Raw genomic sequence first — 26,468 nt, forward strand, 5'->3', positions numbered from 1 at the left:
TCTTGCGGAAGGCGAGGAGGGTGGAGGTGATGCAGGTCTCTGGAGGGAGCTGATTCCAGAGGGCCAGGGCCCCCACACAGAAGACTCTTACCCTTGGCCCCACCAAGTAACATTGTCTAGTTGACAGGACCTGGAGAAGGCCGACTCTTTGGAACCTGACCAGTCGCTGGGACTCATGAGGCAGGAGGTAGTCCTGCAATAATCTGGTCTGATGCCATGTAGGGCTTTACATAACCAACACTTTGAATTGTGTCCAGAAACCAATTGGCAGCCAATGCAGTCCATGGAGTGCTGGAGAAAAATGGGCATACCTGGGAAGGCCCATGACTGCTCACGTGGCTGCATTTTGCACGATTTGCAGTTTCCAAACACTCTTCAAAGGTAGATTATCTACGTTTAGTATTGACTACATTCTTGAGGTGAGAATCTTAGGAATACATTGTTCCCATACTCTTGAATCTGGTTCATTATCTAGTAGTTCTACTTAACTTTAACATAGATGTATTATTTATACCAGGTTCCAGTAATGATTGAAATAAAACTAGATTTAGAATCTAACCTAGCATTCAAAATGAACTTTCAAATAGTAAATGTTTTCTCATACAACCTCTCTGTGACGAGTTTATGAGCAGGGTTTATTTTTTTTATTTTTTTTAAATATTTTTTATTATTTTCAAAGTAAAACGAACAAAGACATACAACATTGAACATTTAAGGAGCTACTATTGCTCCGCTTATCATAGAAGTCTAACTAATACAAAATATAAAAAGCTCTAACTGTTACAAGATCTAAGCAGAAAAGCCACACTTGAAGATTACATTATCATTAAATTTAACTATAGATTTTTAAAATTAAGATTATTGATTAAGTTTCTTTATATATATATATATTTTGAACAAAAAATAATAATAATATACTTATATGTATATATATATCAAAAAGCAATAAACAAATTATTAGTAATACAGAGCAGGGTTTATTTTTTAAGATGACTAGGTTAGTCTAAACAAAGTGGGAGTGCTTTTAAAGTGATTTCATTTTATCTGGACAACTTCACAGTGAATCTTACAATACCCCTGCTTTTGTCTGTACAAGCCAATTAGGAATACCGTATATACTCGAGTATAAGTTGAGTTTTTCAGCCCAGAAAATGGGCTGAAAAACCCGACCTCGGGTTATACTCGGGTCACAGAAAAGTCACCACAAGAGGGCGCTCGCGGGAACCTGGCAGGCATTGCTGGCTTGAGCGGGTGAGGGAGCTATGGCAGGTGCCGCCTCTTCCCGGCTGAGGTAGCTTGCGCGCGTGAGGGGGAAAAAGCCTGTGAGGTGGGGGGGCAGTGGCAAGAAGACAAAAGCAGGAATCCACCCCCTCCAACCTCATCGGCTTTCCATGGCCTTTCCCCCCCTCGCGCGCCGTTGAAGTGGTTGGCTGTCTCCTTTGCTTGCGCGCGAGAGGGGGGAAAAGCCGCTGGGTGGGGGGGCGGTGGCAAGAAAAAACCAGCAGGAGCAGCGGGGTAAGTACCAATGTTTCCTCTAAGGTGTGCATGCACACAAAAATACACCCCCCCCCCCCGCCCGCAGCCTTTTTCAAGGCTGCCCAGCCAAGCCAGACGTCAGAGCTGGGGCCGGGGAGTGACAAGGTTTTTCTTCCTTTGAAAAACTGCATGCTCCCCATTCCACTTTGGCCCCGCCTGTTCAGGAAAAGTTGCCGGCACCCATCAGGCACTGGGACGGAAGGGGGGAGGCGGCGGTGGCAGCTCTGTGGGGCTTTGAGCTGACATCTCTCCCCCCTCTTGCCTCCTTTCTCTTTTCCCCCTGTTGCCCCCTCTTTCTCTTTCCCCTCTCTTCCTACCTGTGTAACGGTGGCCGGCTCTGTCTTGATGCAGGCTGCCGCCGTCCTGTACGGGGATTGGGTGGCGGAGGGGACCTGGAGGCGGCGGGAGACAAAGCAAAGCTTGTGCTTCGGGCACACTGGGGCAGAGTGGGCCGAGGCCGGGCCCATCGCCCCCGGGTGCAGCCCCAGCGCGGCAGCGGGGGAGGCGAAGACGGCTGCCCGGGTAAGTGACGCGTTTGAAAAATGCGACCAGGGAAGTCTTTTACTTGCATTGGGTGGCGGAGGGGACCCGGCTGCGGCAGGCAGCCCCCAGCGTGGCGGCGGGAGAGGAAGCGAAGCTTGTGCTTCGGGCACACTGGGGCAGAGTGGGCCGAGGCCGGGCCCGTCGCCCCCGTCTGCAGGGGGCAGCCCCAGCGTGGCAGCGGGGGAGGAAGAGGCGAAGCCGGCTGCCCGGGTAAGTGACGCTTTTTAAAAGTGCGCCATTTCCCATTTCCATTTCCGCCGCGCTGTGGACTGCCTGCTGCAGCCGGGTCCCCTCCGCCACCCAATGCAAGTAAAAGACTTCCGTGGCCGCATTTTTCAAACGCGTCACTTATCCGGGCAGCCGTCTTCGCCTCCCCCGCTGCCACGCTGGGGCTGCACCCGGGGGTGATGGGCCCGGCCTCGGCCCACTCTGCCCCAGTGTGCCCGAAGCACAAGCTTCGCTTTGTCTCCCACCACCGCCAGGTCCCCTCCGCCACCCAATCCCCATACAAGACGGCGGCAGCCTGCATCAAGACAGAGCCAGCCACCCTTAGACAGGTGGGAAGAGAGGGGAAAGAGAAAGGGGGGAGAGAAAGGGGGCAAGAGTGGGGAGAGAGAAAGAGGGAGCAAGAGAGGGGAGAAAGAGGGTGGAGAGAGAAAGAGGGGGCAAGAGAGGGGAGAGAGAGGGGGCAAGAGAGGGGAGAGAGAAAGGGGGCAAGAGTGGGGAGAGAGAAAGAGGGGGCAAGAGAGGGGAGAAAAAGGGAGCAAGAGGGTGGAGAGAGAAAGAGGGGGCAAGAGAGGGGAGAAAGAGGGTGGAGAGAGAGGGGAAAGAGAGGGGAAAGAGAAAGGGGGCAAGAAGGTGGAGAGAGAAAGAGGGGGCAAGAGGGGAGAAAGAGGGTGGAGAGAGAGGGGGCAAGAGAGGGGGGAGAGAAAGGGGGCAAGAGTGGGGAGAGAGAAAGAGGGGGCAAAAGAGGGGAGAAAGAGGGTGCAGGGAGAAAGAGGGGGCAAGAGGGGGAGAGAGAAAGGGGGCAAGAGTGGGGAGAAAGAGGGGGCAAGAGATGGGAGAAAGAGGGGGAGAAAGAGAGAAAGCAAGAGAGAGAATAGAGGAAGAAAGAAAGAGAGAGAAATGAGAGCAAAAAGGGAAGAAAAAGAAGAGAAATGAGAAAATGATTGAGGCAGAGAATTAGGGGAAAGAGAAACGAAAGAGAGAGAGAGAGAAATGACTCTTGATTTAAAGCATATGGTAAAAAGCACCCAAACAATAACAGAGGGGAAAAAACCCAGCCCTCACCTGTTTTTGGAAATGGTTCAAGAGATAGAAGTCTGACGGCAGAAAAAGACCTCAGGGTCCATCTAGTCTGCCCTTATACTATTTTCTGTATTTTATCTTAGGATGGATATATGTTTATCCCAGGCATGTTTAAATTCAGTTACTGTGGATTTATCTACCACATCTGCTGGAAGTTTGTTCCAAGGATCTACTACTCTTTCAGTAAAATAATATTTTCTCATGTTGCTTTTGATCTTTCCCCCAACTAACTTCAGATTGTGTCCCCTTGTTCTTGTGTTCACTTTCCTATTAAAAACACTTCCCTCCTGGACCTTATTTAACCCTTTAATATATTTAAATGTTTCGATCATGTCCCCCCTTTTCCTTCTGTCCTCCAGACTATACAGATTGAGTTCATTAAGTCTTTCCTGATACGTTTTATGCTTAAGACCTTCCACCATTCTTGTAGCCCGTCTTTGGACCCGTTCAATTTTGTCAATATCTTTTTGTAGGTGAGGTCTCCAGAACTGAACACAGTATTCCAAATGTGGTCTCACCAGCATTCTATATAGTGGGATCATAATCTCCCTCTTCCTGCTTGTTATACTTCTAGCTATGCAGCCAAGCATCCTACTTGCTTTCCCTACCGCCTGACTGCACTGTTCACCCATTTTGAGACTGTCAGAAATCACTACCCCTAAATCCTTTTCTTTTGAAGTATTTGCCAACACTGAACTGCCAATACAATACTCAGATTGAGGATTCCTTTTCCCCAAGTGCATTATTTTACATTTGGAAACATTAAACTGCAGTTTCCATAAACTGCAATCTATCTATCTATCTATCTATCTATCTATCTATCTATCTATCTATCTATCTATCTATCTATCTATCTATCTATCCATCCATCCATCCATCCATCCAATCTATCTATGCCGCCAAGTCCCAAAGGGAATGCCGCTCAGACACTATACTTTTCTGCCCACACCGAAAAAAAATCAGAGGGAACATTGGTAAGTACAGTGGTCCCTCGACTTGCGCGTTCTCGATTAGCGCGAAACGCTGCAACGCGGTTTTTCAAAAAATATTATTTAAAAAAATAAAATATTAAAAAATAATTTTTTTTTAATTCTGTTCCCTGAATGGAGACCGCCGGCCGCTCAATCGGGCCGGCAGGGAACAGAATGGAGCCTTCCGCGGCGGGGCTGGTAAGGGGGGGAGCCGAGGGGGGAGCCGAGCCCAGCCCCGTGGCATTCGCTTTCCTCCCGCCGGCAGCCGACTGATCGTGGGCTCCTTCGCAACCTCGGAGAGCTTCCTGGTTTTCGTGAGCTTTCATGCCCCGGAAGCTCTCCGAGGTTGCGAAGGAGCCCACGATCAGTCTCGGCTGCGGGTGGGAGGAAGGCGAATCCCCCGTGGGCTCCGTTACATCTTCCGCTGCCAGCCAGGCCATGCTGGCGGCAGCGGAACAATCGCTGGCTGTCAACTTTTCTTTTTAAAACTGGGCAGGAGCTGACTTGCCTCCCCAGTGCTAAAAAGAAAAGTTGACAGCCAGCGCTACGACTGACGGAAGCGCTGCTTCTCCGGTCGCCCGGTCCTCTCCTGCCTCCTGCGCCGATGTTCCCCGCTGCGACGGAAGGCAGTCGCTTGGCTAGGGAGGCTCGGCCGAAAGGGGCTGGAGCGGCAGAGCCGAGCACGCCTTCCACCCAGGGAGTCCTGCCCTTTCATCCCCGCCGACCACAGGGGCGAGGGGTGGGGATGAAGGGGCAGGACTTCCCGGGCGGAAGGCGTGCTCAGCTCTGCCACTCCAGCCCCTTTCGGCCGAGCCTCCCCGGCCAAGCAGCCAGGGAAGTCGAGCCAGGCGTGGCGGCGGCAGCGCTGCTTCTCCGGTCGCCCGGTCCTCCCTAGCCAAGCGACTGCCTTCCGTCGCAGCGGGGAACATCGGCGCAGGAGGCAGGAGAGGACCGGGCGACCGGAGAAGCAACGCTGCCGCCGCCACGCCTGGCTCGACTTCCCTGGCTGCTTGGCCGGGGAGGCCCGGGAAGTCCTGCCCCTTCATCCCCACCCCTCGCCCCTGTGGCCGGCTCATCCAGGGGGGCCTGTGTGGACTGGCAAGCGGCAAGCGGGAAGACCAAGGGAAGGTTCCTTCAGCCGCCCAACACCTGATCCGCTCCGCAGCGCGGCAGCAGCGAGGAGCCGAAGATGGGGTTTCCCCTTTGCCTTTACCCCATCTTCGGCTCCTCGCTGCTTCCGCGCTGTGGAGCAGATCAGCTGTTGGGCGGCTGAAGGAATCTTCCCTTGGTCTTCCCCGCCGCCCACACGCAAACTCCACCATCTGCGCATGTGCGGCCATGAAAAAAATGCCGCACATGCGCAGATGGTGGTTTTACTTCCGCATCCAATATAACGCGGAAATCGGTTAGCGCGGGAGGTCTTGGAACGTAACCCCCGCGCTAACCGAGAGATCACTGTACTTGCATTTTTTTTTATGCCTATACCTGCCTTGGGGGGACATATACCTGTTTACCCTCTTTTAAACTTACAGAGCTAGTTTACTGGTTTTCTTTGAAATAAATATTCTAAAACATTTAATCTACTGATGCCTCAATTGATGTAATTTTATTGTTTTCCATTTTAATAAGTTACCAGTAGCCGCTGCATTTTCCATCCTCGACTTATACACGGGTCAATAAAATTTACCCCGGGTTTTTTTGTGGCAAAAGTAGGTGCCTCGACTTATAGTCGGAGCGACTTATACTCGAGTATATACGGTACTTGAAAAGTCATTCCTATTTTGCATGGTCTAGGAACTGTAAAAATGGGGCAACCCACAGATATAGCATCTGCCAGCTAGTGATTTTCAGGTAGTATGTAGCTATGTGTATTCATCACTGAGTCTGGGGAATTTTATGGGTTAGTGAAGATCAGTGTCTTTATCTACTATTTTAAATTATTAACTTTTCATCATGGAAAAGGGTTTTCTTTTTAATTGGAAGAGCTTGGTAGTTAAAGTAAACCCAAGCCAAGTAATTGCTATAGCAGTTTTTATCTTGCATCATAATCTCTTAAACTGCAGCTTATTTCTGCTTCAACTTTGACTGCAGTGAAATATTGATTTTATTCATGAGAGAGGTAGCACATATTTTGTTATCATATAAGATTCTGGATATCACAAAGTTTGGGACTCCCTCTGTATTTTAGTATTTTCTTAAAGTCTTTCTTTCTTTCTTTCTTGTTTATTTGTTTGTTTTGTTTGTTTGTTTACTTACTTATTTACTTACTTATTTATTTATTTTAGACTTCTATGCCGCCTAATCCAGAAGGACTCAGATCAGCTTACAACAATATAAATTACAAAATAAGAATAAAAAAGAAATAAAAAAATACAATCTAAGCTCTAAAACCCTAATTAAAATTCATAATACAATAACTCAATACAATAACTCAACAACATGCATACATACCATTCACACAGATTCATACACGTGGCCAAGATAGTTGTTGATTCAGGGCCCCCAGGCCTGCCGCAATAGCCAGGTCTTTGTGGCCTTGTGGAAAGCCAGCAAGGTGGAAGTAGTATGGACATCAGGGGGGGGGGTTTGATTCCATAGAGCCAGGGCGGCAACAGAGAAGGGCCCCCCCCTGCGGTCCCACCAACCTGCATTTCTTAGTTGATGGGACCTGGAGGAGGCTAACTCTGTGTACTCTAATTGGTCTCTGGGAGGTAAGTGGCAAGAGATGGTCCCATAGATAATCTGGCCCTGAGCCATATAGGGTTTTATAGGTAATAACCAACACCTTGAATTGTGTCTGGAGACTAATAGGAAGCCAGTGCAGCTCACAGAATATAGGTGTTATATGGGTGTACCAACAACTCACGCGGCTGCATTCTGGACAATTTGGAGTCTCCGAACACTCTTCAAGGGTAGCCCTATGTAGAGTGTGTTGCAATAATCAAGATGGGAGGTATAAGATATCCCAGAGATTTTTTTCTAAATTTGAAATTTAATTTTACAGTCTTGCCATATATTACCTGAATGCTGTGGCTGAAGGATACAAATATGCCAATGCAGAACTGAAAAGGAAAATGCAAAGGGTATTTAAATTGTTTACATTTCATCTTAGTTTAAATGGAAAAATAATCACATTTGCATTATTTGGATATAGACAGCTCTATCATTTTTTTCAACAATATAGTTGAAAAAGTCATGCTTTCATTCATATACTAATTGCAGTATTTTATTTTCTAATTAATTTTTTGTTAAAATCACAACATTTCTTCAACAATGACTTTTTTAAAAGGTATAATACATTCATACATGAATACAGTGGTACCTCGTCTTACGAACTTAATTCGTTCTGTGACGAGGTTCGTAAGTAGAAAAGTTTGTAAGATGAAACAATGTTTCCCATAGGAATCAATATAAAAGCAAATAATGCGTGCAGCCCCAAAACTCACCCCCTTTGCCTTGCGCCGCTGGGAATCCCTACCTCCAGACTTCCATTGCCAGTCAAAGCGCCTGTTCTTGCGCTGCTAGGATTTTCCTGAGGTTCCCCTCGCTGGGATTCAAAGTAGTGCCGGTAAAAATGAAGGGAATCCCAGTGAGGGGAGCCTCAGGGAAATCCCAGCAGGGCAAGAACGGGTACTTCGGCTGGCAATGGAAGTCCAGAGGTGGGATTTCCCAGCGAGGGGAGCTTCGGGAATCCCAGCAGTGCAAGAACGGGCACTTCAGCTGGCAATGGAAATCCGGAGGCAGGGATTCCCAGTGAAAAGAGGCTCAGTGGAATCCCAGTGCTTCGACTAGCAACAGAAGTCCGGAGGTAGGGCATCCCACTGGCGGCGGCTTGGGTTCGTAAGGTGAAAATAGTTCAGAAGAGGAGGCAAAAAAATCTTAAACACCAGGTTCATATCTCAAAAAGTTCATTAGAAGAGGCATTCGAAAGACGAGGTACCACTGTATTTAATATCTAAAAAAGGCTGTGTTTTATTTCCTGGATTATTTTTTTTACCACTCTGAACATATTAATCTATTTAGAACTAAGACATTTAGAGTAGAGTAAACTTTGTATTTGAGTTTGATATGTAACCTATCATTTAAACATTTAAACCAATGAAAGTCTATGGGGTTCTATATAGAAATACAACTATTAACAATTGTGAATTAATTTAAAAAATCTCTACATTTTATTCTGTTTACTATTGTGTTTCTTGTTTTAATATTTCTACAGACAAAACAAGAAAGAAAAGTATAAATAATTATAGTTACATTATAATATGTTCAAATTATAATACATCTAGAATACATTTCATATGATTATGTATTCTAGGACATGACTGGAATTAAACATCAAAGGTACCAAATTAAATAGCAAATGGACAGAGAGGATTTTTCTCAAATATTCCTTTCTACTGCCTTATTTCATGTTGGAGTAGATTGTCCTGTTTTAGTCTGAGTATTTTCAAATAAATTATAACTTCAGACTGATATGAGATTGAATGAGAGATCAAAGATAAATTCAAATATAGCTTCATTTCAGCTGTAGGCACTAGGATAGACACCAAGAGACTCTGAGCCTTACCAGACATGAAAATTGGTTGGGTAATTTGGGCCAGTCACACTCTATCAGTCATGTTGCCTCACAGGGTGGTTGTTGTAGGGAAAATGGGAAGAAAGAATATTAGATATGTTCAAAATTTTGAGTTATTTATAAAAACAATGAAGATGAGAATAAAAAAAATTGTCAGATTTCTTCTGATTTTAAATTGCATTATCCACATAAAATCTCATATTAAGTTTCAATTATGACTAAATTAGATGCTACTGTTCTTCTTTCCAGATAAATCAGGTATTTCATGACATGTTTTTATTTGTACAGCAACATGAAGATAACAAAAATAAGAATAAGCTTTCTGCCAATTCTGCAATGCAAGAACTAGAAGTCTTGCCTATTCCATATGCAAAAAACATGGAAGGACCCAATACAATTAAAGGTAAAGATAGTGTCTATGTTTATACTGTATTGTTTTGGGTGAATCAACTTTAATAATAGGACAACTTTAGTTCTACTATTTGCAGAGTGTTGTCCTCCCTAAATAGAAGGCCAAATATTCCATTGTTTAATCTCAAGGTCATCCTACATATCTAAGATATAGCCATCACAATGCTCATATAGCTTTTCAATTAATTATTCTAACCAGCTGAGTTTAATCAATAATCAACCATCTCTTTCATACAATATTCATCAGTGCACATAAAAAAGAGGTACTATTACTAACACGATTGTGTGCATTATTATTCCTTTGACAAGTATCTAACCATACTTGTTGTTGCTTGATAAAGAATAAATCAGATATATTTATATTCTAGATCAGTGTTTTTCAACCAGGTTCCGCGGAACCCAAGGGTTCCACAAGGGCCAGCCAGGGATTCTGCAACTTAATAAGAAGTCAAGACAAGGCAAGGCAGTTTCCCCCCTACAATCCCGCCCACTTCTGCAGCAGGGCAGACTCTTTCTGTGTCTCATGTCCGACTATCAGTCATGCTTAGCGGCAGCAGCTGCCAAGCAGGACTGGCAGCAGTGGTGCCAAAGTGCGGGGTGCAGCAGTAGGAGGAGGAAGAGGAGGCAGGAGCGGTTGTCTCTCCAGCACCTCCAACGCAGAACTTCCCAGTCCAGGGCTGATGTGCGCCAGGCGACTCAAGGTGCTTTCCCGCTCCTCACGCGTCCTTCCCGTGCCTGCGTACACACCGCCATGTTCAGCCAAGCAGCCAACTCATTATCTTCCTTTTCCCTGCGCAGAGGACTGTAACAGAGCATGCCCTATTACTCCCCTCACACTCGGAGCCTGAGAGGGCAGGAAGAGTGGAAGGCGGAGTGGAAGGTGTTTGCTCCGGCTTTGCCTTCACTTTGACCCTCCCACCGGCCCCCGCAGCCGTCAAAAAATGGGGAGGGATAGCGGATGGAATGGAGTGAATGACCTCTACTTATTGTCCCACTCAGGCTTGGCACTCCCGGCGAGGGTACGCGATGCAGCCTTTCTCTCTCTCACCCTCTCTCTGCTACTCCATAGCCACAGACCCCCATGCCATAGCAGCAATTGCTGATTCTGCCTCCATCCTCTAGGCTGCATTACTATTACTATTAGTCTTCTCATCATTCCTATCACCGATCTCCCCCTTATGACTATGACTGTAACTTATTGCTTGCATCCTTATGATTTATATTGTTTCTTGATTGCTTATTTGACCCCTATGACAAGTGTTGTACCTCATGATTCTTGACAAATGTATCTTTTTTTATGCACCAAAGACAAATTCCTTGTGTGTCCAATCACACTTGGCCAATAAAAGAATTCTATTTATGCTTCAGGATGTACATCTTAACGCAGTGTTTATCAACCAGGGTTTTGCCAGAAATCTGACGACACCAAAGGGTTCCCCTGAAGAAAAAAGCTTGAAAAACACTGTTCTAGATGCTCGATCTTACCAGTTTAGCTAACAGAGTTCTCTAAAAATGTTAGCTACCAAGACATGTGCTATGCTAAAATTAATTTGGTCTTGCCTTGAGGTACCACATTTGATTTGCAAGCATTTAGAAACCATCAGACACCATTTATAGAAAATGATAATTCTTCACTGCTACCTAGTGTTTACTTTTTACCTCAGCTTTATTAATTACAATACTGACAATTTTAGTGCAATAACGCCTTTTCTTTTAAACCAGATAAACCTATCACCAAGCTATAAAAATCATTCTGCAGAGAAAGAGACAAATTCAAATCCTGACAAAGGAATACTGTTGTCATCCTCACCTTCTGTGATAATGACCCAGCCATTTACAGTGATCCCTCGAGTTTCGCGATCTCGATCTTCGCAAAACGCTATATCGCGATTTTTTTAAAAAAATTAATTAAAAAAAAAACCACTTCCGGGTTTGGCTTCGGGAGTCAGCTGGGAAGCGGCGCGGCTGTTTTAAAAGGTCGCAGCCGGCCTGGGAGGCTTCCCAGCACCCCCCCCGAACCCCCAACCCGGGTTGGGGGGGGTGCTGGGAAGCCCCCCAGGCCGGCTGCGACCTTTTAAAACAGCCGCGCCGCTTCCCAGCTGAGTCCTGAAGCCAAACGCCAAAGGCGAACTTCCGCGTTTGGCTTCAGGACTCAGCTGAGAAGCGGCGTGGCTGTTTTAAAAGGTCGCAGCCGGCCTGGGGGGCTTCCCAGCACCACCCCGAACCCCCAACCTGGGGCTTCCCGGCCGCCCACGCAAAGGGGAAACCCCGGCTCCTCGCTGATGCCCGCCGCTCGCCCGCCCACCAGTAAGAGGGGGAAGACCCAGGGAAAGTTCCTTCGGCCGCCCAGCAGCTGATCTGCTCGGTAGCGCAGCAGCAGCAGCGAGGAGCCGAATCGGGGTTTCCCCTTTGCGTGGGCGGCGGGGAACGCAAACTCCACCATCTACGCATGCGCAGCCATAGAAAAAAGGGCACGCATGCGCAGATGGTGTTTTTACTTCCGCAACCCTACATCGCGAAAAATCGATTATCGCAAGGGGTCTTGGAACGGAACCCTCGCGATAATAGAGGGATCACTGTACAGTAATACCTCATGATACGAACTTAATTGGTGCAAGGAGGAGGTTCGTAAGATGAAAGGTTCGTAAGACGAAACATCGTTTCCCATAGGAAACAATGTAAAGTCAATTAATCCGTGCAACAGCAAAAAAAACCCCGCAAAAAAACGCTGCCGCCCGGCTGTCACCTTTTAAAACAGCCGGGGGGGGGGCGCTTCCCAGCAGCCTCCCGAACCCGGAAGTTTGGCAAAATTTCGGGGTTCGGGAGGCTGCTGGGAAGCCCCGCAGCCCGGCTGTCACCTTTTAAAACAGCCGGGAGGCTTCCCAGCAGCCTCCTGAACCCCAATGCCAAACCCTCCACGCACTTCGCCCTGAATGCCTCCTGGCTCAAGCCCGCCTTTGGGTTATCGGCTGGGGGTGGGGAGCAGGAGGACCTTCCTAACTCCCTCCTCCCCGAGCCGAAAACCCAAAGGCGGTCTGCTACCGCCCGCCTGAGCCAGGAGGCATTCAGGGCATGGAGGAATGAGAAGCTCAAACGCCGGTGGCTTCAGCTTCCCATTCCTCCATGCATTTCGCCCTGAATGCCTCCTGGCCGCCTGGCAGAGCGCTCGCAGCCAGCGGGCGGCGGCGGTGGGTAGGGGGGACAAAAGGCAGGCCAGTGCCCGGCTCCTGCCTCTCCGGAGCCGCCTACCGAGTGGAGCGATCTTCTGCTGGCCACGGGCGAAGGGCGGGGAAGCCTCTTGCACCAGCTGCTACAGCCGCTGGCTTCCCCGCCCTTTGCCAACAGAAGATCGCTCCGCACGGTCGGCGGCTGCCCAGAATCGTTACCCCTCCCCCGTTCGGATCTCCCCCCCTTCCCACCCGGGGGGCTGGGATGGGAGGGAAAAAGAGAAAGAAGGCGGCGCTCCCCGCCCGGCCACGATGGTCCCTTCCTTACGGCTCATGTTGGCTGACGGGGAAGGGGCAGCGAAGTCGGTGCCGAGGCACCCTAAGCCCACCGGTGACCGCCAAAGGGTTGGCGAAGGGAGGGTGCTGCGGCGACCCGACCAAGCCTATGGACACGCCTCCCGCCGCTCTGCCCAATCGCAAAGCCAAAGGAGGCACGGGAGGCAATGAATGTCATGTCCTCTGGCCAGTCACGGGGGCTGGGCTGGGCGTTTTCCTGGAAGGAATGCCATCCACCACCGAGCTTTTCGTAATCTGTTTAAATTTTCTTCACTCCCCCAACATTCCCCGCCTTGCCTCGCTTGACTGGCCAGAGGACATGACATTCACCGCCTCCCGTGCCTCCTTTGGCTTTGCGATTGGGCAGAGCGGCGGGAGGCGCGTCCAATCGCAAAGCCAAAGGAGGCACGGGAGGCGGTGAATGTCATGTCCTCTGGCCAGTCAAGCGAGGCAAGGCGGGGAATGTTGGGGGAGTGAAGGAAATTTAAACAGATTACGAAAAGCTCGGTGGTGGATGGCATTCCTTCCAGGAAAATGCCCAGCCCAGCCCCCGTGGAGGCGTTTTTCTAAAAGGAGTGCAATCACCACCACCGAGCTTTTCGTAACCTCTTTCAATTTTCTTCACTCCCCCAACATTCCCCGCCTTGCCTCGCTTGACTGGCCAGAGGACATGACATTCACCGCCTCCCATGCCTCCTTTGGCTTTGCGATTGGGCAGAGCGGCGGGAGGCGCATCCAATCGCAAAGCCAAAGGAGGCACGGGAGGCGGTGAATGTCATGTCCTCTGGCCAGTCAAGCGAGGCAAGGCGGGGAATGTTGGGGGAGTGAAGGAAATTTAAACAAATAATTCCCTCAACACTGTCAGACTTTCTACTAAATCTGCACTTCTATTCTACTAGTTTTCCTCATCATTCCTATCACCCATTTCCTCCCATGTTGACTGTATGACTGTAACTTGTTGCGTATATCCTAAGATTTTTATTAATATTGCTTCTTCATTGCTTATTTGACCCCTATGACAATCATTAAGTGTTGTACCACATGATTCTTGACAAATGTATATTTTATTTTATGTACGTTGAGAGCATATGCACCAAGACAAATTCCTTGTGTGTCCAATCACACTTGGCCAATAAAATTCTATTCTATTCTATTCTATTCTAAACAGATTACGAAAAGCTCGGTGGTGGATGGCATTCCTTCCAGGAAAATGCACAGCCCAGCCCCCGTGGAGGCGTTTTTCTAAAAGGAGTGCAATCACCACCACCGAGCTTTTCGTAATCTCTTTCAATTTCCTTCACTCCCACAACATTCCCCGCCTTGCCTCGCTTGACTGGCCAGAGGACATGACATTCACCGCCTCCCGTGCCTCCTTTGGCTTTGCGATTGGGCAGAGCGGCGGGAGGCGCGTCCAATCGCAAAGCCAAAGGAGGCACGGGAGGCGGTGAATGTCATGTCCTCTGGCCAGTCAAGCGAGGCAAGGCGGGGAATGTTGGGGGGGGGGAGTGAAGAAAATTTAAACAGATTACGAAAAGCTCGGTGGTGGATGGCATTCCTTCCAGGAAAACACCTCCGGGGGGGGCTGGGCTGGGCATTTTCCTTGGCGATCTTCCCTTGGCTTCCCTGGCCGCCTGGCGCTGCGATCTTCCGATGTTCCCTTGGCTTCCCTGGCTGCTTCCCTGGCCACTTCCCTGGCCGCCTGGCGCTGCGATCTTCTGATCGCAGCACCAGGCGGCCAGGGAAGCCAGGGAAGATCAGAAGATCGCCAAGGGAAGATTGGAAGATCGCAGCGCCAGGCGGCCAGGGAAGCAGCCAGGGAAGCCAAGGCGGCCAGGGAAGCCAAGCCGGGAGCAGCGGCAACGCTGCTCCGGTTGCCTGGTCCTCTCCTGCCTCCCACGCTGTTGTTCCCCGCTGCGTCAGGCGCCGGCAGCCCCGAGTCAGACGCACCCTCGCTGCCGCGCCCAGCCGCTGCCCGCCCCGTCCTAGCCAGAGCCTGAGCCGGCCCGCTCGGTCGCACCTCCTCGCCCGCGGCCCGCCCACCCGCCCAGGATGCAGACCTGCTGCCTCTCCCGTGCCCGCCGCCGGCCTGATCCTGCGCCTCCTGCTTTCCCCCCCCCAGCCAAAAATACAAAGGCGGTCTGCCGCCGCCCGCGGAGCAATGGGAAACTGAACCTGCTGGCGGTTTCAGACTCCCTTTGCTCCACGCTGCCCCGCCCTGCCTGTCATGCGATGGCAGACCGTCTTTGTGTTTTTCGCTGAGGGTGGGAGCAGGAGGACCTTCCTGACTCCCTCCCCCAGCGTCGGACCTCCTGCCCTCCCTCCCAGCCAAAAACCCAAAGCGGCCTCCTGAACGTTTTCCGTCTTACGTACCTGCCGCTGCCGCCGAGAAGCCCCGCAGCCCGGCTGTCACATTTTAAAACAGACGGGTGGCTTCCCAGCAGTCTCTCCAAGCCGAACGCCAAACCCGAACTTCCGGGTTTGGCTCCGGGAGGCAACTGGGAAGCCCCCTGGCTGTTTTAAAAGGTGACAGCCGGGCTGCGGGGCTTCCCAGCAGCCTCCGGAATGCCAAACCCGGAAGTTCGGGTTTGCCGTTCCTAACATGAAAAAAGTTCGTAAGAAGAGGCAAAATTTTTCTGAACCCCGGGTTCGTATCTCGGGTTGTTCGTAAGACGAGGGGTTCGTATCTTGAGGTACCACTGTATTCCAAAAGGGGTGCACCTTTCTCTAGTCAACTAAAATCAGGGTCTTATTCAAGGCGGCCTTATCCATGAATTGGAGAAGGGGAACCTAGTAACTGTGGCATAGAAGTAGTAATGATATCTACTAGATCATGAGCATATCATTTAACAGAACTGGTTATTTTACAAAATTATTCTACTGTTTAGAAATTTAAGAGCTTCAATTATCTTGGAATGATTAAAAGTTTCTATTCAGAGATATAATGTTCTCTATATAGTTCAGGTTAGGCAAGTTTTCTGCCCATCAAGCACAGTAATCACACCGTCATTGAACCAGGTTTTAATGCTTTTGGCAGTGTGGGCAGGTGCCAGGTCCAGCTGGAAAATTGAAGTCAGCATCCCCATAAAGCTCATCTGCAGAAGAAAGCATGAAGTGCTCCAAATCTCCCCAAGTCAACAAGACTGTGGAAACTTTTACATCTTATTTAGAAACCAAGGACCCAGAGTATGGAGGAAGAATAGAGCAGCACACACAGCAAGATGCTTTAAGTCCAGTGTGAAGTTTCCAGTCTGTGTTGATTTGGGGATACTGATATTCTAATTTTTTGAATTTCATCTATGGCATGTTTACAGTACATCTGTTCAGAGCTGGAAAACATGGAATTGGTAAAATCATAATTTAGAGCAGACGTGGGTGTATTATGATCCCTAGGCCACATCCCTGTCATAAGGTCAATTGGAAATTCGAAATCAAATTTGGATAAGTGTCACAGGGATCAGGAAAAGCAGTAGGGTCCAACTAACTTGACACAGTCATCATGCTTTTTCAATCAATTGGCAGCCACTGGAGAGCAAGGAGAAAAAATGTTTTGTGACTGTGCCAAGTTTGCCCCTTGCCAGGAGCAGTCTTTTGCTGAAACAGTCCCAGTTCTTCATGTGGCCCCTTGAGAAAATTGCCCACTCCAAGTTTAGAGTATGGCTGTCCAATTTTTTAGCTTGCTTGGGCCACAACCACAAGTAAAGTGGAATTGTCTGTGTCACATATAAAATATATAGAATAGTTAAGTATATAAATAACAAACTTCATTTTTCATATTTTGTATTATCCTGTGGGGCTGCATGTATTATTATTATTATTTATTAGATTTGTATGCCGCTCCTCTCCGTAGACTCGGGGCAGCTCACAACAGTGATAAAAACAGTAGATGGTAACAAATCTAATAATTAAAATCTAAAATAACAGTTTTACGTTACAAAGTCTAAAAAGAAAAAAGGAAAAAAAACCCCAATAGATAAAATACATAGTCATATCATGCAGAAAATTACATAAGCAAAGGGTGGATGCCTCAGTTCCCCCAAGCCTGACGATAGAGGTGGGTTTTAAGGAGTTTACGAAAGGCAAGGAGGGTGGGGACAGTCCTAATCTCTGGGGGGGGGGGGAGTTGATTCCAGAGGGTCGGAGCCGCCACTGAGAAGGCTCTTCCCCTGGGTCCCGCCAGACGACATTTAGTCAATGGGACCCGGAGAAGACCAACTCTGTGGGACCTAACCGGCCACTGGGATTCATGCGGCAGAAGGCGGTCTCACAGATATCCTGGTCCGGTGCCATGAAGGGCTTTATAGGTCATAACCAACACTTTGAATTGTGACCAGAAACTGATCGACAACCAATGCAGACTGCAGAGTGTTGGTGTAACATGGGCATATTTAGAAAAACCCATGATTGCTCTCGCAGCTGCATTCTGCACAATCTGAAGTTTCCGAACACTTTTCAAAGGTAGCCCCATGTAGAGAGCATTACAATATTCGAACCTCGAGGTGATGAGGGCAGGAGTGACTGTGAGCAGTGACTCCCAGTCCAGATAGGGCCGCAACTGGTGCACCAGGCGAACCTGGGCAAATGCCCCCCTCACAACAGCTGAAAGATGTTTCTCTAATGTGAGCTGTGGAGGATGCCCAAGTTGCGGACCCTCTCTGAGGGGGTCAATAATTCCCTCCCCCCAGGGTAATGGACGGACAGGTGAAGTTGTCCTTGGGAGACAAAACCCACAGCCACTCCATCTTATCAGGGTTGAGTTTGAGTCTGTTGACACCCATCCAGGCCCCAAAAGCCTCCAGACACCAGCACATCACTTCCACTGCTTCATTGACTGGACATGGGGTGGAGATGTAAAGCTGGGTATCATCCGCGTACTGATGATACCTCACCCCATGCCCTTGGATGATCTCACCCAGCAGTTTTATGTAGATATTAAATAGCAGGGGAGAGAGGACCGACCTCTGAGACACCCCACAAGGGAGAGATCTCGCGGTCAACCTCTGATCCCCCACTAACACCAACTGCGACCGACCAGAGAGGTAAGAGAACCACTGAAGAACAGTGCCTCCCACTCCCAACCACTCCAGCCGGCGCAGGATACCATGGTCAATGGTATCGAAAGCCGCTGAGAGGTCAAGGAGCACCAGGACAGAGGATAAACCCATCCCGGGCCCGCCAGAGATCATCCATCAACACGACCAAAGAAGTTTCCATGCTGTAACCGGGCCTGAAACCCAACTGTTGAGGACCTAGATAATTGGCTTCTTCCAAGGACTGCTGGAGCGCCACCACCTTCTCAACAACCTTCCCCATAAAGGGAAGGTTGGAGACTGGGCGATAGTTATTAAGTACGGCTGGGTCCAGGGAAGGCTTCTTGAGGAAGGGGCGCACAAGTGCCTCCTTGTAGGGAGCCGGAAAGGACCCCCTCCCCAAAGAAGCATTGACAATCTCCTGGACCCAGCTCCGTGTCACCTCCCTGCTGGCCGAAACCAGCCAGGAGGGACACGGATCCAGTAAACAGGTGGCGGAACTCACAGCTCCAATGGCCTTGTCCACTTCATCAGGTGTCACCAGACTAAACTCCTCCCAGACAGGTGGAGAAGTATGGGCCCGAGTCACCTCGACTGACTCATTGTCAGTCAACTCTGCTATCCAATCGGAGTCGAGGTCCGCCCGGATCTGAGCAATTTTATCAGCGAAAAATTTATTAAAATCCTTGGCACTACTCTGCAAGGGCTCCCCAACTCCCCCCTGGTTAAGGGAGCGGGTCACCCTAAACAGAGCGGCTGGGCGAGATTCCGCTGATGCAATCAAGGTGGCATGATACGCGCATCTTGCCGCCTTGAGCACCACTTTGTAAGTCTTAATATGAGTTCTTACAAGTGTTCGATCAGATTCTGACTTACTCTTCCTCCATCGCTTCTCTAGACGTCTCTTCTGGCGTTTCAACTCCCGAAGCTCCTCGTTGAACCATGGGGCTCTACGGTAGCATGGTCATGCCCGATTTAGAAGTTATGAAGCTTACAACTACTTCCAAGACTAACACTAGCTATCCTTACATGGCATTTAAAGTTATATCATCAGTCTCACAGCAACTAACATTAGTTTGGAAAATAAAATTTCAGAGAATCTGTATTATACTTTTTCCTTGCATAAATAGCTTTTGTTCATAAAGGAGTGTCTGTCTGTGTCTGTTTCTCTTGAATGCAAATTAATATCCCCTTAAGGCTTATTAGAATAAAGATGACAAGCAAAAAATTGTGTGACGTTTAGAAAGGCATGCAAGTAGTGCTATGTTCAAAAATGAAACTATTCAAAATGCTGAAAGCTTTGCTGCAGTTTTGTTCTAACATAGCGATGAAACTGTTGGAATGTTTTTGAGTTCAGAACATTCATAATATCCTGTTTTCTATCATTGTGTACTTAGAAGTAAGACATCTGAACCAGCTTAAGATTTGTTCAAAGACCATAACATAATGCTTTGTTCTGATATTAAATGAATTCCACATGAAATATTCTGTAAACCTCAGAAAACTCTTTTTAGCCAAATAGCTCTCACAGGTTTACAGAAATCCAAGATTAACCAGAACACACAATTTAATAACCCTATTCTAAAGTAAACTATTAAATACTTTACTCCATCTATCTAAAACATAACAAAGGTGGCGGGGCAAAATATTTTACTTGTTCCCAAACTATTTTAGAACATGGTGTTAAATGTGTGTTTGTGTCTTTTCCAGCTAGTCTGGCTGACCGAATGTTATTTGAATGTCAGATAAGCTAACTGTTTAACATGTGATTCATAACTTTTAAAAAATACAGCCCATCTTTGGCACTATTCTACAGGAAACTTTAATGACAAATCATCTTTAATTAGTTTGACTTATTAGCACTTTTTTTCTCAGCAGAGAAAAGGTATCAAAAAGTAACAGGATAGAATTTAGGGAATAAAAATGTGTCTTTCTTTAAGCCATGCAATTTGTCATGCTATTTGCTTAGTGGCTGCAGTGATGCAATTTTTGAAATCACAGCACTATTTGTCAACTTCATGGCTCTAATTTTCCCCAGGTGAACATTCCTACCCAATCTTCCATGTACTAAGGGCTGATCCTGTATAATTTCCCAGATTAACAAAAATGTAAGAAAACAACAAACAAATCTTAGTTAATAAGGAAGATACTTTATTCTTCAATTGTAATTTTTGAATTGCTATTGCTTAATCAGGACCATTCTGTGGCAGTACCAACCCACTCAGTAGCTTGAGCTGTGGGAGCTGCAGACCAGTCTTCAGTGGCAGTCTGTGAACTCCAATCCTCTGAAAAAGACATAAAATCACACTGGCCTTTGAAAAATATAAGTAACTTCCTCAATCTTCATTACCATATTTTGAAATAACAATAAGGAACTTTATGAGTCCTGAGTGAAACAGACGTTTATGAAATAGGAAATATCTAGGGAATCCTTGAAATAGCATTGATTTGAAGGATTTAATTCAAGTGTCAAACTGTTCTTGTTCCAAACAGCAGAGTACAGAAATTGCTTGGCAATTGGTCTTCAGGGAAAGAGGATATTCCACAAGTTCTTGGAACAGTGTACTCCTATACTGGCAAATGTAAAATATTTCTAATAAAAGAATTTCAATGGATAAGGCCATCTAATTCAGCTTCTTTTTTTAAATTCCTTTTCCAGCAAATAAGTGACTCTCCCCTCACCCCCCCCCCCCAAATTGTAGAGGCAAATTGACTTGTTGCACATTTTAGATGAAGCTATTACTTCTGAAACAATAACAATGACAGACCAGAGTAGCAATTTGAGATTATTATTTCCAGCATAATATAAGTGGAAGCATTTTAAAATCTATGGAGAGGCAATTGGAAAATAATAAGGAAAGCTAATTGAATAGATTAATGGAACTTGGAATAACTGGATGTCTGAGTTGTGTGTGTTTTAGATACTGGCTCCTACTGCTTCCTTCTCAAACTTTGCATTTCTTGAATCTATCACAAGAGAATTGGTTTATCAATTGTAAAAAAACACCTTAATAACTTAAGTTATTGTATATGATACATTGTCCACTCAGCATTCTTTTCAATTACATTCTACTTACCAGTGGGGTAAGGCTGAATTGGCACAGAAGGCACTTGCACCCCTTCAGACCAATCAGATACCTCTGGTTGTGGAGGTGCAGTGAATTCAGGGGCAGGTGCTGTCCATTCACCTTGGAACTCCTCCTTAGTAACTGCCTTATCAGCTGCAGCCTGTTCTTCTTTTTCAATCTGAATAGGAGGCAAATCAAGTTACAATTATAAATTAGTTTTCTGGGCAGCATCAAACCCTTTTCTGAGTCTAGTTTGAAAATGAGTGATTTAGTACAAACTTGTATTGTGCGTTATAGATTTCTGTATTTTAAGCAAAGTATCTCCTTATTTACTTTAATGCTTCCTTTTTTCAGGGTTGTCTTATAAGACCAGCAATTGTAGAAAATGCTACAATGCAAAACCACTTATTTCAATAAAAAAATAATTATAAATCTAATCAAATATATATATATGCTACATTTTTACCTCTTCAGGATCTCGGTAGAAATAGAGATCAGGCATAACTTCCCATGGATGCTCACGGGAAATTGTGCCACGCATTCGCAGGACTTCCCGAGCCAACATCCACCACATCAGACCAACTGAGTGAGCTCCCTAAACATTTGTTAGATATTGGTCAATTAGATTTCCAACACACTCATTTACATTCATAAATAACTAAGTCTAAATGAAAGGATCATTTAGAAACAAAATCTAGCTTGATTTTCTTCAGCTAACAATTGACTGTTTTTTTTAATATGTAGCAAGAATCACTATCAAACCCCATTCATTGAACCTAAGAGGTTCTTATGGTGTTAGCGAAAAGACTTGCAGAAGCTGATGTAGCATACTTCCTACACTCAGAAGTTCTTTGGATAAAAATCATCCTCGCTTCTGAGTTCTAACAAGCGTGCGTACATTTCCTTCCCTCCCAAAACTTTAAAATACTGAAAACAAACCCACTTAAAAATATGTTGAACCACAGCTTGAAGTGCTTTTTGAAAAACCATAAATGTACTGGAGGACATAGTACCTTGTTGTTGCAGGGAATAGCAATATCAACATAACGTAGGGGAGAATCTGTATTGCACAAAGCAATGGTGGGAATGTTTACATAAGATGCTTCAGTCAGTGGCTGATGATCAGCTCTTGGATCAGTGACCACCAAAAGGCGGGGTTCACGAAAAGCAGCCTGGATCTGATTGGTAAATGTACCAGGGGTGAACCGTCCAGCAATTGGAGTTGCACCAGTAGCTGCAGCAAATTTCAAAACAGCGCGCTACATGGGGAGATAAAAAGAAATGACAAAATGACAATATATTTCTAATGAACATTCCCCAAAATTAATAAAACAATTATTTATTTTGCAAGTATAACCAAGACTGAATTGGAGAATGTCATTTTGAAGCACCAGACACAAATACATTTGATTTCTTTTGTCAAAAGATTGACTTAAAGAAAATTTAATTCATATTACTTGTTCTTAGATGATTTCTGATGGGACATACGATTTTCATCTTCTGGCCAAGTATATCCATACCTGCCCAGTATTCCTGGAGGAGATAACACTGACATCTGCTGGGTTCTCAATAGCTACAATGGCACGGGCTGCTAAGAGCAGTTTTTCCCAGGTTCTCTTCAGATTGATGATGTAAATTCCTCAATAAAAAGATAAGAATTTTAAATCAAATATGGGAATGCTCAATAAAATGCATAAAATCCAGCCCTCGTCTACCACTGTCTTCAAAAATTTGGTATGTGGCAGCAACTACTATCAAACCTCAGTCACAAAGAAATACTCTACTGGTGTTAGCGAAAATCCTGCCAGAATATACTCTAGCACACTTCCGACACTCAAGAGTTAATTGGCCAGAAACTGGCTGCAGCTCCAAGTTTTAATAGTGTGCAGTTAAAACACATATCTTACTCTAAGTAAAGTCTCACTCGATTTCAGTACTAATAGAGTTCCATGAAAATATGAGCATCATATAAGGGGAAATCGACTCTTGTACAATTTTGAAATTTTAAGAAGGCCCATGATTTGGGAAGAAAAAAAGGTGTTTCAGTTCATGATTTGTTCTATGAAAATTAGTTTTGGAATTGAGAGAAACTGGGCCAAATTAATCATGAACAAGGCCTACCTGAAAGGAAGCCTTTTTTTAAACATCTGAAATAAGGAAGAAAAGTCAGGTAAGGGAAAATATACTGTTTGTATCAAGTTGAAATTTATAAATTCTGACAACAAACCCCACTATTGTGCATAATAACTCTGACATCACTAACATAAAGTGAAGTCTATAATTAACAATTCAAAAAAATTGCAATTTTTACCATCACTTTTTCTTTTATATATATACTGTTCCATCTGAAAATCTAGATTGGTGCCTCCCAAATGGGTTCCTGCAGCAAGGAATTTGAGGACATCTTCCTCCTTCATCTGTAGAACATCAAGGCCTCCGGACATTGTGAAAGCTTCCTTTTAAAGTAACGATAGGAAACCTACAACAAAAATCAGCATCATTATTTTAATATGTTTTTTTCAGTACTGGAGGACAGAAGGAAAAGGGGGGACATGATCGAAACATTTAAATATATTAAAGGGTTAAATAAGGTTCAGGAGGGAAGTGTTTTTAATAGGAAAGTGAACACAAGAACAAGGGGACACAATCTGAAGTTAGTTGGGGGAAAGATCAAAAGCAACATGAGAAAATATTATTTTACTGAAAGAGTAGTAGATCCTTGGAACAAACTTCCAGCAGACGTGGTAGATAAATCCACAGTAACTGAATTTAAACATGCCTGGGATAAACATATATCCATCCTAAGATAAAATACAGAAAATAGTATAAGGGCAGACTAGATGGACCATGAGGTCTTTTTCTGCCGTCAGACTTCTATGTTTCTATAAAATGTAAGTAATAACAATCTAACACTGTCACTATAGACAAAACTATAACCAGTTTATAAAGTGAGAATAAACTTAAATTGTTATTTCCAATGTTTTATGAAAAATGTTCCAATATTCAACAACTACATTGTAATCTTTAAAAAAAAACCCATTACTGACATTTTTTTAAAAAAAATATATCAACTTACTCAGACCCGCCATAGTTTTAATGAGAAAGCTACACAAGGAAGTATATTTGAATGCTTCAAAATTTGGAAGAAAGGCTTTGGCACAAGTATGAGCACAGCAGCTATTACGCATTTAAATATACATCTTCAGCATTTTATAGGGTGTGGAAAGTTACCCCTGTACCATTTAAATGAATTTTTAGTACTTGCAAGTCATACTGATTCTGCCAAGATGAAAATATGAACACCAGTACTTAAGGCTGACATTTTTTTAAGAAAAAGGAAACTTTTCTGCAAACGATCCAAAGTAAGTCCCGCACTGGAAAACCTCAATCCATGCATCATTCTCTCCCTATTATTTGTGATAAGTTTTAATAGATGAAAAAGAGCAATATTGAGCTGCAATGTTAAAAGATGCCTGGGCTACATATGGAACCAACGAAACAAAGACCAGTGTGTATGTACATCAAAAACCTAACAAGATTAATAATATGGTTTCGTAGCCTACTAATTTCCAGTCCTTTGATTAAATTTCGAACTCGAGTAAATGTAAAGTTTCAAAAGCGTCGTCAGCGTCAGACTGGCCAAGTACGTTTTGCAAGGCGGGAGCCCTGAAACATGCGGGGCATCCCAGCCATTTCGGCAACTGCCTCTTCCCACCGCCCAGTCACTTTGCATGGCCCAAAGGAGCATAATGCAATCTCTTAACACGCTTTACACGACTCACGAGATGAGAATGCCGTGCGAAGGTTTCTCCGAGGTCGAAGAGAAAGAGGGCCACGATAACTGCTCACGAATATATATAATCTACCTGCCCACCAATCACAAATCTTTCCACGGAAAGGATGTGACGTTGCTTGCTTGCTTTTCCGCGCGACAGAACTCGCGATAATTTCCGTTCTTTTCTGAGTGCTGCCATAGGGAAAGGAAGTGAGCGTAATGTAATGAACGACGGGGAGCTATTTGCTCACCTCAGCGTTATTCAAACTTGGTGACTCTCGAGGCGGAAGCATAGCTGCCAGCAACATTTTGGAAGTCCGCACTTCTTAATTAAAAACGCTGTTTTACGAATTCTGGTAGCAAAATGCTTGACTGAACTTTTAAAAAAGTGACTGGACTGAATGTTATTAATACGATTTTCTCTTTCACCATTCAGTTTGACTGTTTGTCGGTTCCTTGCCATCGTTATTCTCACATTGACTTAACGTTTGTATGCCCCCACATTAGACCAGGCTCAGCAGAAAGAATCGTGGGTCAAGACCGCAATGTTAACTCAAGGGCGATTTCTAACCAAAGAAAATTGCTTAGAACGATTTTCTGTCCTTTTTAAACCAATTATTCTAAAATGAAAGAAGGTTTTCAAATGAAAGAAAATGTATTTTTTTTACTTTTGCTAATATACTCAGGCCACCAATGATTCTGTGCAATTTACAATTTAAAAAAATCAAAAGTAGGAAACAAGCAACTGGAAGGAAGACAAATGAACAAAAAGCCATGCATTATGGGGCCAATACATATTAACCCTAATCTTAGAATGATTTATTTAAATTTTTGTCCCATATTTATTACTCTTATAGTCATAGCCATTTAAACTTTCTTGTGCCAGTGAGATACACAATATGAATTAGTTTGCCATTCTTTAGCTCTTCTGAAGGACTGAATTCTTCCCAAGAATCTAGGATGTTGTAATGTGTTGGCATAATATATGTCAAACTGTGACTTTTGTATTTAACAAATAAATATGTTGTCAGTGCACAGAATCTATAAGGGGAAAAGGGGGGAGGGGGAGGAGGAAGAAGAATCCAAAGCTACTTTCAGGCAAAGCCTCCACTATGTATTCTCAACTGACAATGTTGGTCAGTTGAAGAGAGGCAGCTGAAAGGAATATTTTGAAAAAGAAGTAAAGAACTGCCCAAAGGCAGAAATAAAAGGCAGAAAAAATCAGAGAGACAGAAGCTTCTCTCCATCTGGAGAAAGAAGGAAGGAAGGGAACAAGGAAGGAAGAAATGGAGGGAACAGAGAAGGAAAGGGTGGGCAATTAATTTATAATTATAATATATAATATACAGTGTTCCCTCGATTTTCGCGGGTTCGAACTTCGCGAATAGCCTATACCACGGTTTTTCAAAAAATATTAATTAAAAAATACTAAGCGGTTTTTTTCCTATACCACGGTTTTTCCCGCCCGATGACATCATACGTCATCACCAAACTAATAATTTTTGCAAATAAATAACAAAAAAATAATTATTGTTAATAAATAATTATGTTTATAAATATCAGGATCACTAAGTGTCTTATTCAATGGTGAGTACCAGTAATAATGGTGAGTAAATGGTTGTTAAGGGAATGGGAAATGGTAATTTAGGGGCTTAAAGTGTTAAGGGATGGCTTGTGATACTGTCCATAGCCAAAAATGGTGTACAGTGATCTCTCGGTTAGCGCGGGGGTTACGTTCCAAGACCTCCCG

General features: G+C 45.3%; 2 protein-coding genes and 2 non-coding genes across 4 annotated transcripts in view; 1 reads left to right on the forward strand and 3 right to left on the reverse strand.

Moving 5' to 3' along the window:
- The window catches only part of LOC139153842 (transmembrane channel-like protein 2), a 590,027-nt gene extending 574,345 nt beyond the window's left edge, over positions 1 to 15,682 (forward strand). The window contains 4 exon segments of the mRNA XM_070728265.1: positions 7,363 to 7,441; positions 9,223 to 9,348; positions 11,068 to 11,184; positions 15,539 to 15,682. Of these exon segments, the coding sequence (XP_070584366.1) occupies positions 7,363 to 7,441; positions 9,223 to 9,348; positions 11,068 to 11,184; positions 15,539 to 15,682 (466 nt within the window).
- A 4,323-nt stretch (positions 15,683 to 20,005) lies between these two features.
- On the reverse strand, positions 20,006 to 24,886 carry RPSA (ribosomal protein SA). Its single transcript, XM_070727407.1, has 7 exons — positions 24,726 to 24,886; positions 23,255 to 23,422; positions 22,464 to 22,582; positions 21,957 to 22,202; positions 21,410 to 21,538; positions 20,953 to 21,121; positions 20,006 to 20,160 (listed from the first exon to the last, which is right to left on the reverse strand). The coding sequence occupies exons 2-7, from the start codon at positions 23,385 to 23,387 to the stop codon at positions 20,066 to 20,068; spliced, it is 891 nt and encodes a 296-aa protein (XP_070583508.1). The 5' UTR covers positions 23,388 to 23,422; positions 24,726 to 24,886; the 3' UTR covers positions 20,006 to 20,065.
- LOC139155021 (small nucleolar RNA SNORA62/SNORA6 family) lies at positions 21,680 to 21,840 on the reverse strand. The gene has a single exon (XR_011557008.1). It is a non-coding gene; the product is annotated as a small nucleolar RNA SNORA62/SNORA6 family (small nucleolar RNA).
- On the reverse strand, positions 22,678 to 22,833 carry LOC139155020 (small nucleolar RNA SNORA62/SNORA6 family). The gene has a single exon (XR_011557007.1). It is a non-coding gene; the product is annotated as a small nucleolar RNA SNORA62/SNORA6 family (small nucleolar RNA).
- Positions 24,887 to 26,468: the final 1,582 nt, after the last annotated feature.

This window comes from Erythrolamprus reginae, chromosome Z, assembly GCF_031021105.1.
Source record: "Erythrolamprus reginae isolate rEryReg1 chromosome Z, rEryReg1.hap1, whole genome shotgun sequence".
Lineage (NCBI taxonomy): Eukaryota > Metazoa > Chordata > Lepidosauria > Squamata > Dipsadidae > Erythrolamprus > Erythrolamprus reginae.

What these genes read in the sequence shown, in the direction of transcription:
- RPSA (XM_070727407.1), bottom strand. Translation starts at nt 23,387, where the DNA reads ATGTCCGGAGGCCTTGATGTTCTACAGATGAAGGAGGAAGATGTCCTC. An exon ending in CTATTCCCTGCAACAACAAG is followed by an intron (nt 21,539 to 21,956) that starts GTACTATGTCCT and finishes ACAAATGTTTAG; the next exon opens with GGAGCTCACTCAGTTGGTCT. An exon ending in AATTCAGCCTTACCCCACTG is followed by an intron (nt 20,161 to 20,952) that starts GTAAGTAGAATG and finishes TGTCTTTTTCAG; the next exon opens with AGGATTGGAGTTCACAGACT.